Source organism: Cuculus canorus, chromosome 2 (assembly GCF_017976375.1).
Source record: "Cuculus canorus isolate bCucCan1 chromosome 2, bCucCan1.pri, whole genome shotgun sequence".
NCBI lineage: Eukaryota > Metazoa > Chordata > Aves > Cuculiformes > Cuculidae > Cuculus > Cuculus canorus.
Window position 1 is genome coordinate 930,781 of NC_071402.1, and position 12,586 is coordinate 943,366.

Consider the following 12,586-nt stretch of genomic DNA (forward strand, 5'->3'; position numbering starts at 1 on the left):
GTGGAGCTTTGAGGCCTTTGGTGGAGCTTTGAAGGCCTTTGGTGAAGCTTTGAAGGACTTTGGTGGAGCTTTGAAGGCCTTTGGTGGAGCTTTGAGGCCTTTGGTGAAGCTTTGAAGGACTTTGGTGGAGCTTTGAAGGACTTTGGTGGAGCTTTGAAGGACTTTGGTGGAGCTTTGAAGGACTTTGGTGGAGCTTTGAAGGCTTTTGGTGGAGCTTTGAAGGCCTTTGGTGGAGCTTTGAAGGCTTTTGGTGGAGCTTTGAAGGCCTTTGGTGGAGCTTTGAAGGCTTTTGGTGGAGCTTTGAGGCCTTTGGTGGAGCTTTGAAGGCCTTTGGTGGAGCTTTGAAGGCCTTTGGTGGAGCTTTGAAGGATTTTGGTGGAGCTTTGAAGGCCTTTGGTGGAGCTTTGAAGGACTTTGGTGGAGCTTTGAAGGCTTTTGGTGGAGCTTTGAAGGCCTTTGGTGGAGCTTTGAAGGCCTTTGGTGGAGCTTTGAGGCCTTTGGTGGAGCTTTGAAGGCTTTTGGTGGAGCTTTGAGGCCTTTGGTGGAGCTTTGAAGGCTTTTGGTGGAGCTTTGAGGCCTTTGGTGGAGCTTTGAGGCCTTTGGTGGAGCTTTGAGGCCTTTGGTGGAGCTTTGAAGGCCTTTGGTGGAGCTTTGAGGCCTTTGGTGGAGCTTTGGAGGCCTTTGGTGGAGCTTTGGAGGCCTTTGGTGGGACTTCAAGGCCTTTGGTGGAGCTTTGAAGGCCTTTGGTGGAGCTTTGAGGCCTTTGGTGGAGCTTTGAAGGCCTTTGGTCAAGCTTTGAAGGACTTTGGTGGAGCTTTGAAGGCCTTTGGTGGAGCTTTGAGGCCTTTGGTGGAGCTTTGAGGCCTTTGGTGAAGCTTTGAAGGACTTTGGTGGAGCTTTGAAGGACTTTGGTGGAGCTTTGAGGCCTTTGGTGGAGCTTTGAGGCCTTTGGTGGAGCTTTGAAGGCCTTTGGTGGGACTTTGAAGGCCTTTGATGGTACTTTGAGGCCTTTGGTGGAGCTTTGAGGCCTTTGGTGGAGCTTTGAAGGCCTTTGGTGGAGCTTTGAAGGCCTTTGGTGGAGCTTTGAGGCCTTTGGTGGAGCTTTGAAGGCCTTTGGTGGAGCTTTGAAGGACTTTGGTGGAGCTTTGAAGGCCTTTGGTGGAGCTTTGAGGCCTTTGGTGGAGCTTTGAGGCCTTTGGTGAAGCTTTGAAGGACTTTGGTGGAGCTTTGAAGGCCTTTGGTGGAGCTTTGAGGCCTTTGGTGGAGCTTTGAGGCCTTTGGTGGAGCTTTGAAGGCCTTTGGTGGGACTTTGAAGGCCTTTGTTGGTACTTTGAGGCCTTTGGTGGAGCTTTGAGGCCTTTGGTGGAGCTTTGAAGGCCTTTGGTGGAGCTTTGAAGGCCTTTGGTGGAGCTTTGAGGCCTTTGGTGGAGCTTTGAGGCCTTTGGTGGAGCTTTGAAGGCCTTTGGTGGAGCTTTGAGGCCTTTGGTGGAGCTTTGAAGGCCTTTGGTGGAGCTTTGGGCCTTTGGTGGAGCTTTGTGGACTTTGGTGGAGCTTTGAAGGCCTTTGGTGGAGCTTTGAGGCCTTTGGTGGAGCTTTGAGGCCTTTGGTGGAGCTTTGAGTCCTTTGGTGGAGCTTTGAAGCCTTTGGTGGAGCTTTGAAGGCGTTTGGTGGAGCTTTGAGGCCTTTGGTGGAGGTTTGAAGGCCTTTGGTGGAGCTTTGAGGGCCTTTGGTGGAGGTTTGAAGGCCTTTGGTGGAGCTTTGAGGCCTTTGGTGGAGCTTTGAGGCCTTTGGTGGAGCTTTGAGGGCCTTTGGTGGAGGTTTGAAGGCCTTTGGTGGAGCTTTGAGGCCTTTGGTGGAGCTTTGAAGGCCTTTGGTGGAGCTTTGAGGCCTTTGGTGGAGCTTTGAGGCCTTTGGTGAAGCTTTGAAGGACTTTGGTGGAGCTTTGAAGGACTTTGGTGGAGCTTTGAGGCCTTTGGTGGAGCTTTGAGGCCTTTGGTGGAGCTTTGAAGGCCTTTGGTGGGACTTTGAAGGCCTTTGATGGTACTTTGAGGCCTTTGGTGGAGCTTTGAGGCCTTTGGTGGAGCTTTGAAGGCCTTTGGTGGAGCTTTGAAGGCCTTTGGTGGAGCTTTGAGGCCTTTGGTGGAGCTTTGAAGGCCTTTGGTGGAGCTTTGAAGGACTTTGGTGGAGCTTTGAAGGCCTTTGGTGGAGCTTTGAGGCCTTTGGTGGAGCTTTGAGGCCTTTGGTGAAGCTTTGAAGGACTTTGGTGGAGCTTTGAAGGCCTTTGGTGGAGCTTTGAGGCCTTTGGTGGAGCTTTGAAGGCCTTTGGTGGAGCTTTGAAGGACTTTGGTGGAGCTTTGAAGGCCTTTGGTGGAGCTTTGAGGCCTTTGGTGGAGCTTTGAGGCCTTTGGTGAAGCTTTGAAGGACTTTGGTGGAGCTTTGAAGGCCTTTGGTGGAGCTTTGAGGCCTTTGGTGGAGCTTTGAGGCCTTTGGTGGAGCTTTGAAGGCCTTTGGTGGGACTTTGAAGGCCTTTGATGGTACTTTGAGGCCTTTGGTGGAGCTTTGAGGCCTTTGGTGGAGCTTTGAAGGCCTTTGGTGGAGCTTTGAAGGCCTTTGGTGGAGCTTTGAGGCCTTTGGTGGAGCTTTGAGGCCTTTGGTGGAGCTTTGAAGGCCTTTGGTGGAGCTTTGAGGCCTTTGGTGGAGCTTTGAAGGCCTTTGGTGGAGCTTTGGGGCCTTTGGTGGAGCTTTGGGGCCTTTGGTGGAGCTTTGAAGGCCTTTGGTGGAGCTTTGAGGCCTTTGGTGGAGCTTTGAGGCCTTTGGTGGAGCTTTGAGTCCTTTGGTGGAGCTTTGAAGCCTTTGGTGGAGCTTTGAAGGCGTTTGGTGGAGCTTTGAGGCCTTTGGTGGAGGTTTGAAGGCCTTTGGTGGAGCTTTGAGGGCCTTTGGTGGAGGTTTGAAGGCCTTTGGTGGAGCTTTGAGGCCTTTGGTGGAGCTTTGAGGCCTTTGGTGGAGCTTTGAGGGCCTTTGGTGGAGGTTTGAAGGCCTTTGGTGGAGCTTTGAGGCCTTTGGTGGAGCTTTGAAGGCCTTTGGTGGAGCTTTGAGGCCTTTGGTGGAGCTTTGAGGCCTTTGGTGAAGCTTTGAAGGACTTTGGTGGAGCTTTGAAGGACTTTGGTGGAGCTTTGAGGCCTTTGGTGGAGCTTTGAGGCCTTTGGTGGAGCTTTGAAGGCCTTTGGTGGGACTTTGAAGGCCTTTGATGGTACTTTGAGGCCTTTGGTGGAGCTTTGAGGCCTTTGGTGGAGCTTTGAAGGCCTTTGGTGGAGCTTTGAAGGCCTTTGGTGGAGCTTTGAGGCCTTTGGTGGAGCTTTGAAGGCCTTTGGTGGAGCTTTGAAGGACTTTGGTGGAGCTTTGAAGGCCTTTGGTGGAGCTTTGAGGCCTTTGGTGGAGCTTTGAGGCCTTTGGTGAAGCTTTGAAGGACTTTGGTGGAGCTTTGAAGGCCTTTGGTGGAGCTTTGAGGCCTTTGGTGGAGCTTTGAGGCCTTTGGTGGAGCTTTGAAGGCCTTTGGTGGGACTTTGAAGGCCTTTGATGGTACTTTGAGGCCTTTGGTGGAGCTTTGAGGCCTTTGGTGGAGCTTTGAAGGCCTTTGGTGGAGCTTTGAAGGCCTTTGGTGGAGCTTTGAGGCCTTTGGTGGAGCTTTGAGGCCTTTGGTGGAGCTTTGAAGGCCTTTGGTGGAGCTTTGAGGCCTTTGGTGGAGCTTTGAAGGCCTTTGGTGGAGCTTTGGGGCCTTTGGTGGAGCTTTGGGGCCTTTGGTGGAGCTTTGAAGGCCTTTGGTGGAGCTTTGAGGCCTTTGGTGGAGCTTTGAGGCCTTTGGTGGAGCTTTGAGTCCTTTGGTGGAGCTTTGAAGCCTTTGGTGGAGCTTTGAAGGCGTTTGGTGGAGCTTTGAGGCCTTTGGTGGAGGTTTGAAGGCCTTTGGTGGAGCTTTGAGGGCCTTTGGTGGAGGTTTGAAGGCCTTTGGTGGAGCTTTGAGGCCTTTGGTGGAGCTTTGAGGCCTTTGGTGGAGCTTTGAGGGCCTTTGGTGGAGGTTTGAAGGCCTTTGGTGGAGCTTTGAGGCCTTTGGTGGAGCTTTGAAGGCGTTTGGTGGAGCTTTGAGGCCTTTGGTGGAGCTTTGAGGCCTTTGGTGGAGCTTTGAGGCCTTTGGTGGAGCTTTGAGGCCTTTGGTGGAGCTTTGAAGGCCTTTGGTGGAGCTTTGAAGGCCTTTGGTGGAGCTTTGAGGCCTTTGGTGGAGCTTTGAGGCCTTTGGTGGAGCTTTGAAGTGTCCCATCACCCTCTCTGTGACCAAATCCTTCTCTCCCGGTGGGATCTCTCCAAGAGATCTCTCTCCAAGTGGAGATTTCTCTTCCGGTTTCAACCCTTTCCCCCCCCCTCTCCTTGAAGTGGTCCTCCAGGTCCTCCTCCAACATCATCTCCTCAACACTCTACAGCCTTTTCTTCACCACCAGCTCCGATCTGGAGGTGATTTTGAGGTCTTCTCCTCCATCCGGAGCTCCATCTAAAGACGTGTGGCCACCAGGTCAAGGGAGGGCATTTTGGTCCTTCTGGTGGGACCCATCGGAAGTCCTCCATGAAGTTCTGGAATCCTCAGCTCAGGAAGAACATGGAGGTGTTGGAGTGAAGCCCGAGGAGGTCACGGAGATGATCCGAGGGCTGAAGAACCTCCTGTAGGAGGACATGGGGGTTCTTCAACCTGGAGAAGCCTCCAAGGAGACCTTCGAGAAGCTTCCAGCATGGAAAGGAGCTCCAGGAAAGGTGGAGAGGGACTTTTTAGGTGGGTCGGGAGGGATGGGATGAGAGGGAACGGCTTTAAAGTGGAGGAGGAAAGACTGAGGTGAGATCTTAGGAAGAAGATCTTCACGAGGAGGGTGGGGAGGCCCTGGAAGAGGTTGTCCAGAGAAGTGGTGGCTGCTCCATCCCTGGAGGTGTTCAAGGCCAGGTTGGATGGGGCTTGGAGGAACCTAATCCAGTGGGAGATGTCCCTCAACCATGGAACTGGATGGGCTTGGAGGTCCCTTCCAACCCAAACCATCTCCTGGTTCCATGATTCTCACTTCCCATCAACCAGAACCCCCAGATCCCATCCCTGGAGGGGTTGAAGGTCACATTGGATGGGGCTTGGAGGAACCTGATCCAGTGGGAGGTGTCCCTGCCCATCCAGGGGGTGGAATTGAATGGGTTTGGAGGTCCCTTCCAACCCAAACCATCTCCTGGTTCCATGATTCCCACCTGATGTCCACCAGAACCCCCAGATCCCATCCCTGGAGGGGTTCCAGGCCACGTTGGATGGACCTTAGAGCCCCTGATCCAGTGGGAGGTGTCCCTGCCCATGGCATTGGGGTGGAACTCAATAGGCTTTGAGGTCCCTTCCAACCCAAACCATTCCAACCCTGGTGCAGCTCCTAAATTGGAATCATAGAATGGTTTGGGTTGGAAAGGACCTCAAAGCCCATCCAGTTCCACCTCCTCTGCCATGGGAAGGGACACCTCCCACTGGAGGAGGGCCTCCAAGTCCCATCCAATGTGACCTTCAACCCCTCCAGGGATGGGATCTGGAGGTTCTGGTTGATGGGAAGTGAGAATCATAGAACCAGGAGATGGTTTGGGTTGGAAGGGACCTCAAAGATCATCGAAATCCATGGGCAGGGACACCTCCCACGGGATCAGGGGCTCCAAGCCCCATCCAACGTGGCCTGGAACTCCTCCAGGGATGGGATCTGGGGGTTCTGGTGGACATCAGGTGGAAATCATAGAACCAGGAGATGGTTTGGGTTGGGAGGGACCTCAAAACCCATCCAGTTCCACCCCCTGCCTTGGGCAGGGACACCTCCCACGGGATGAGGTTCCTCCAAGGTCCATCCAACCTGGCCTGGAACATCTCCAGGGATGGGACAGCCACAACTTCTCAAGACAACATCTTCCAGGTCCTCACCACCCTCATGGTGAAGAAGTTCCTCCTCATGTCCAGTCTAAATCTGCCCCTCTCCAGTTTATCCCCATTGTCCTTCATCCCATCACTCTGTTCCCATGGAAAAGTCCTTCTCCACCTTTCCTGGAGCCCCTTCAGGTACTGGAAGGTCCCTCTAAGGTCTCCTCAGAGCCTTCTCTTCTCCACAACCCCAACTCTCTCAGCCTGTCCTCGGATGGGAGGTGCTCCAACCCTCCCATCATCCTTGGAGCCACCTCTGAACCCCTTCCAACACCTCCATCTCCTTCTTCTTCCACCTGGAGCTCTCCCATCTCCCACCGAGTGGTTGACCTCTACCCCTTGGAGAACATTCACCATGTGGTTGACCTCTGCCCCTTGGAGAACATCCCATGGCTTTCCCACCCCGCGTGGCTCCTCCTGAGCTGTATCACCGGGATGAGGACCACCTCATTGTGTCCTCTTTGTTCCTTGGGAGGTAATTCCTGGATTCCTCCTGGTGGGACACAACTGAGGTGGTGGGAATGAAACCAATAAGGGGTTTCTCCTCAAGGGTCGGAGAATGAGTTGTCTTCTCCTGATGGATTCGCTCTCCTTCCTCCCAGGGTCTCGCTTCCTGCTTTGGGCTCTGTGCCATCCATCACCTGGAGGACACCTTGGCCAAACTGGAGGATTTCGTGAGGTCGGATGTCTTCAAGAAGTCCGTGGGGCTCTTCAGTATCTTCAAGGTAAGAACCAAAGAGGGTCTTCAGGTTCTTTTGGATTGGAGAAATCCGCTGGAAAAGGAGGAACGTTCCTACCTTGGAGCGTTGGGTTCTGATCTTGGGTACCTTCAACCACTCTGGAGAGCGTCGTGGTGGTTGAACCCTGCTTGGAATGAGGTCCACGATGTCCTCTCCATGGGGTTCTGTAGGACTGTAGAATCCCCAGGTTGGAAAAGCCCTCGGAGATCCTCCGGTCCAACCGTTCCTACCAATGAAGCACAGCCCTGAGGACCTCATCCACTCATCTTCTCAACCCCTCCAGCGATGGGGACTCCACCACCTCCTGAGCAGCCTCTGGCGGCGCCTGAGGAACCTCTCAGTGGAGAAGGTTCTCCTGATGGCCCATCTGACCCTCCTCTGGTGCAGCGTGAGGACATCTCCTCTCGTCCTCTCACCGAGGAGAAGAGGCAGAACCCACCTCACCACAACCTCCTTTCAGGCAGTTGTGGAGAGCAATAAGGTCTCCCCTCATCCTCCTCAAGGCTGAACCACCGAAGGTCCCTCAGATGTCCCTCACAACCCGTGTTCTCCAACCCCTTCTCCAGCTCCGTTCCCTTCTGGAATCAACCAGAACCTATCATCAACTTGAGAGCAAGGGAGAATCATGGAACCAGGAGATGGTTTGGGTTGGAAGGGACCTCAAAGCCCATCCAGGTCCACCTCCTGCCATGGGCAGGGACACCTCCCACTGGATCAGGAGCTCCAAGGTCCATCCAACCTGGCCTGGAACACCTCCAGGGATGGGATCTGGGGGTTCTGGGGGAGAAGGTGCTGTGGAGAAGGTGGTGGTGGAGAAGGTGGTGGAGGAGAAGGTGGTGGAGGAGAAGGTGGTGGTAAAGGTGGTGATGAAAAGGTGGTGGTGGAGAAGGTGCTGTGGAGAAAGTGGTGGTGGAAAAGGTGGTGGTGGAGAAGGTGGTGGTGGAGAAGGAGGTGGTGGAGGAGGAGGTGGTGGAGGAGGAGGTGGTGGTAGAGAAAGTGGTGGTGGAGAAAGTGGTGGTGGAGGAGAAGGTGGTGGAAAAGGTGGTGGAGGAGAAGGTGGTGGTGGAAAAGGTGGTGATGAAAAGGTGGCGGAGGAGAAGGTGGTGGTGGAAGAGGTGGTGGTGGAGAAAGTGGTGACGGAGAAGGTGGTGACGGAGAAGGTGGTGACGGAGAAGGTGCTGTGGAGAAGGTGGTGGTGGAAAAGGTGGTGGTGGAGGAGGTGGTGGTGGAGAAGGAGGTGATGGAGAAGGAGGTGATGGAGAAGGAGGTGGTGGAGGAGAAGGTGGTGATGAAAAGGTGGTAGTGGAGAAGGTGGTGATGAAAAGGTGGTGGAGGAGAAGGTGGTGGAGGAGAAGGTGGTGGAGAAGGAGGTGGTGGAGAAGGAGGTGGTGGAGGAGAAAGTGGTGGAGAAGGTGGTGGTGGAAAAGGAGGTGGAGGAGAAGGAGGTGGTGGAGAAGGTGGTGGTGGAGAAGGTGGTGGAGGAGAAGGTGGTGGAGGAGAAGGTGGTGATGAAAAGGTGGTGGTGGAGAAGGTGGTGGTGGAGAAGGAGGTGGAGGAGAAGGAGGTGGAGGAGAAGGTGGTGGAGGAAAAGGTGGTGGTGGAGAAGGAGGTGGTGGAGAAGGTGGTGGTGGAAAGGTGGTGGTGGAGAAGGTGGTGGTGGAGAAGGTGGTGGTGGAAAAGGTGCTGTGGAGAAGGTGGTGGAGAAGGTGGTGGTGGAGAAGGTGGTGGTGGAGAAGGTGGTGGTGGAAAAGGTGCTGTGGAGAAGGTGGTGGAGAAGGTGGTGGTGGAGAAGGAGGTGGTGGAGAAGGTGATGATGAAAAGGTGGTGGTGGAGAAGGTGCTGTGGAGAAGGTGGTGGAGGAGAAGGTGGTGGAGGAGAAGGTGGTGGAGGAGAAGGTGGTGATGAAAAGGTGGTGGTGGAGAAGGTGGTGGTGGAAAAGGTGGTGGTGGAGAAGGAGGTGGTGGAGAAGGTGGTGGAAAAGGTTCTGTGGAGAAGGAGGTGGTGGAGAAGGTGGTGATGAAAAGGAGGTGGTGGAGAAGGTGGTGATGAAAAGGTGGTGGTGGAGAAGGTGGTGCAAAAGTTGTGGTGGAAAAGGTGCTGTGGAGAAGGTGGTGGTGGAGAAAGTGGTGGTGGAAAAGGTGGTGCTGGAGAAGGTGGTGGTGGAGTCCTCAGCACATGAAGGCCATGAAGGTGGTGGAACAGAGCCCAGAGAAGCCCATGGAGATGATCTGAGGGCTGAAGAACCTCCAGTAGGAGGCACCGTTGAGGTGGTTCCACTCCCATGGTCGTGTGTGTCTATGACAATGGGCTTCGGTTGGAGCTCTTGGTGCTCCTCCAGCGTCTGAGGTCCCATCAGGACTTGGCCGGGAAGTGCCACCACGGAAAGATCGGGAGAACGAAGATCTCAAAGCTCCTCAGAAGGGGCTTTTCTTCTTGAGATGGAGATCCCTTCAGCTGAGAAGAACCACCACCGTGGTTTCTCCATCATCAACTTCATCATCTCCAAAGATCTCCTGGAAGCCCTGGAGATGACATCAGATGAGGCTTTGAGCACCTGAGGTGGATGAAGAGATCGTTGTCCATCATGGAGGGGTGGAACCGGGATGACCTTTGTGGTTCTTGGAGATCCAAACGATGATTCCACGGTGATGGATCTCCGTTTGCTCTTCCAGGACCGTAACGAGAACGAAGTGGAGAAGGTGAAGAGCACTTTGATCCTCTGCTACGGTTACGTCGCTGCCAACGCCCCCAAAGAGTTGGTGCTGTCCCGCATCGAGGAGGACATCCTGAAGAACATCTTCCAGTACTTTAACACTAAGGTAAGAGGGGGAGAGGTCCACCAGGGAGATGGTGGTGGAGAAGGTGGTGGTGGAGAAGGTGGTGGTGGAGAAGGTGGTGGTGGAGAAGGTGGTGGTGGAAAAGGAGGTGGTGGAGAAGGTGGTGGTGGAGGAGGTGGTGGTGATGAAAAGGTGGTGGTGGAAAAGGAGGTGGTGGAGAAGGTGGTGGTGGAGAAGGTGGTGGTGGAAAACGTGGAGGAGAAGGAGGTGGTGGAGAAGGTGGCGGTGGAGAAGGTGCAGTGGAGAAGGTGGTGGTGGAGAAGGTGGTGGTGGAGAAGGTGGAGGAGGAGAAGGTGGTGGTGGAGAAGGTGCAGTGGAGAAGGTGGTGGTGGAGGAGAAGGTGGTGGAAAAGGTGGTGGTGGAGAAAGTGCTGATAGAGAAGGTGGTGGTGGAGAAGGTGGTGGAGAAGGTGGTGGTGGAGGAGGTGGTGGTGGAAAAAGTGGTGGAGAAGGTGGTGGTGGCGAAGGTTCCGTTGCGAAGGTGGTGGTGGAAAAGGTGGTGGTGGAAAAGGTGGTGGTGGAGAAGGTGGTGGTGGAGAAGGAGGTGGTGGAGAAGGTGGTGGTGGAGAAGGTGGTGATGGAGAAGGTGCTGTGGAGAAGGTGGTGGTGGAGAAGGTGGTGGTGGAGAAAGTGGTGGTGGAGAAGGTGGTGTTGGAGAAGGTGGTGGTGGAGAAAGTGGTGGTGGAAAAGGTGGTGGAGAAGGTGGTGGTGGAAAAGGTGGTGGTGAAGAAGGTGGTGGTGGAGAAGGTGGTGGTGGAGAAGGAGGTGGTGGAGAAGGTGGTGGTGGAGAAGGTGGTGGTGGAGAAGTGGTGGTGGAGAAGGTGGAGGAGAAGGTGGTGGTGGAGAAGGTGGTGGTGGAGAAGGAGGTGGTGGAGAAGGTGGTGGAGAAGGTGGTGGTGAAAAAGGTGGTGGAGAAGGTGCAGTGGAGAAGGTGGTGGTGGAGAAGGAGGTGGTGGAGAAGGTGCTGTGGAGAAGGTGGTGGTGGAGAAGGTGGTGGTGGAGAAAGTGGTGGTGGAAAAGGTGGTGGAGAAGGTGGTGGTGGAAAAGGTGGTGGTGAAGAAGGTGGTGGTGGAGAAGGTGGAGGAGAAGGTGGTGGACGAAAAGGTGGTGGAGAAGGTGGTGGAGAAGGTGGTGGAGGAGAAGGTGGTGGAGAAAAGGTGGTGGAGAAGATGGTGGAGAAAGTGGTGGTGGAGAAGGTGGTGGAGAAGTGGTGGTGGAGAAGGTGGTGGTGGAGAAGGTGGTTGTGGAGAAAGTGCAGTGGAGAAGGTGGTGGTGGAGAAAGTGGTGGTGGAAAAGGTGGTGGTGGTAAAGGTGCAGTGGAGAAGGTGGTGGAAAAGGTGGTGGAGAAGGTTCTGTGGTGAAGGTGGTGGTGGAGAAGGTGGTGGTGGAGAAAGTGCTGATAGAGAAGGTGTTGTGGAGAAGGAGGTGGTGGAGAAGGTGCTGATAGAGAAGGTGGTGGTGGAGAATGCGGTGGTGGAGGAGAAGGAGGTGGTGGCGAAGGTTCTGTGGCGAAGGTGGTGGTGGAGAAGGTGGTGGTGGAGAAGTGGTGGAGAAGGTGGTGGAAAAAGTGGTGGTGGAAAAGGTGGTGGTGGAGAAGGTGGCGGTGGAGAAGGTGGTGGTGGAGAAGGTGGTGGAAAAGGTGGTGGAGGAGAAGGTGGTGGAGGAGGTGGTTGTGGAGAAGGTGGTGGTGGAAAAGGTTCTGTGGAGAAGGTGGTGGTGGAGAAGGTGCAGTGGAGAAGGTGGTGGAGAAGGTGGTGGTGGAGAAGCAGGTGGTGGAGAAGGTGGTGGAGAAGGTTCTGTGGAGAAGGTGGTGGTGGAAAAGGTGGTGGAGAAGGTGGTGGTGGAAAAAGTGATGGTGGAAAAAGTGGTGGTGGAAAAGGTGGTGGAGGAGAAGGTGGTGGTGGAGAAGGTGGTGGTGGTAAAGGAGGTGGTGAAAAAAGTGGTGGTGGAGAAGGTGGTGGCGAAAAGGTGGTGGTGGAGAAGGTGATGGTGGAGGAGGTGGTGGTGGAAAAGTGGTGGTGGAGAAGGTGGTGGTGGAAAAAGTGGTGGTGGAAAAAGTGGTGGTGGAAAAGGTGGTGGTGGAGAAGGTGGTGGTGGAGAAGGTTCTGTGGCGAAGGTGGTGGTGGAGAAGGTGGTGGAGAAGGTGCTGTGGAGAAGGTGGTGGTGGAGAAGATGGTGGTAAAGGTGGTTGTGGAGAAGGTGGTGGTGGAAACGGTAGTGGAGAAGGTGTTGTGGAGAAGTTGGTGGAGATAGTGGTGGTGGAGAAGGTGGTGGTGGAGAAGGTGGTGGTGGAAAAGGTGGTGGAGGAGAAGGTGGTGATGAAAAGGTGGTGATGAAAAGGTGGTGGTGGAGAAGGTGGTGGAATAGGTGGTGGAGAAGGTTTTATGGAGAAGGTGGTGGTGGAGAAGGTGGTGGTGGAGAAAGTGCTGTGGAGAAAGTGGTGGTGGAAAAGGTGGTGGAGGAGAAGGTGGTGGTGGTGAAGGTGGTGGTGGAGAAGGTGGTGGCGAAGGTGGTGGTGGAGAAGGTGGTGGTGGAGAAGGTGGTGGTGGAAAAGGTTCTGTGGAGAAGGTTGTGGTGGAGAATGCGGTGGTGGAGAATGTGGTGGTGGTGAAGGTGGTGGTGGGAGGAGGTCCGTTCCCTCTGGAGATGTTCCCTTCGTCGCTGACGCCTTTTCTCCTTTCAGGTTCTGGGGATAAAGGTAGAACCGAAGGTACCGTGTGAGGCGTTTCCCCCTCAACTCTCTGCTCTTTCCTCTCCCTTTTCCTCTTCCCTTTGACTTCTCCTCACGACGGAGATCTTGGAGAGCTGCAGGAGCTGCTGCTCCTCCTCCAAACCTCTCCGGTTGGTGTCCTCCAAACCTCTCCGGTTGGTGTCCTCCAAACCTCTCCGGTTGGTGTCCTCCAAGCTGAGAGGTCCAAAACTCAACGGAGAGGAACACCGGAGAGGGAAAAAAATATTGGGTGGAAAGATGAAGGTTTGATGAACCCTTTGAGTGGAGCAAAGGCTTCGTTGGTCTCCTCCGAGTGTCTACGGCCACGT

General features: G+C 54.6%; 1 protein-coding gene across 2 annotated transcripts in view; it reads left to right on the forward strand.

Moving 5' to 3' along the window:
* The window catches only part of MROH1 (maestro heat like repeat family member 1), a 160,114-nt gene that overhangs the window by 66,048 nt on the left and 81,480 nt on the right, over positions 1-12,586 (forward strand). Inside the window, exons 21-23 of one of the 2 annotated variants that reach the window (XM_054057729.1) lie at positions 6,574-6,696; positions 9,384-9,530; positions 12,231-12,257. In XM_054057729.1, the coding sequence (XP_053913704.1) occupies positions 6,574-6,696; positions 9,384-9,530; positions 12,231-12,257 (297 nt within the window). The remainder of the gene's footprint in view (positions 1-6,573; positions 6,697-9,383; positions 9,531-12,230; positions 12,258-12,586) is intronic. The other variant, XM_054057730.1, reaches the window with a different exon arrangement.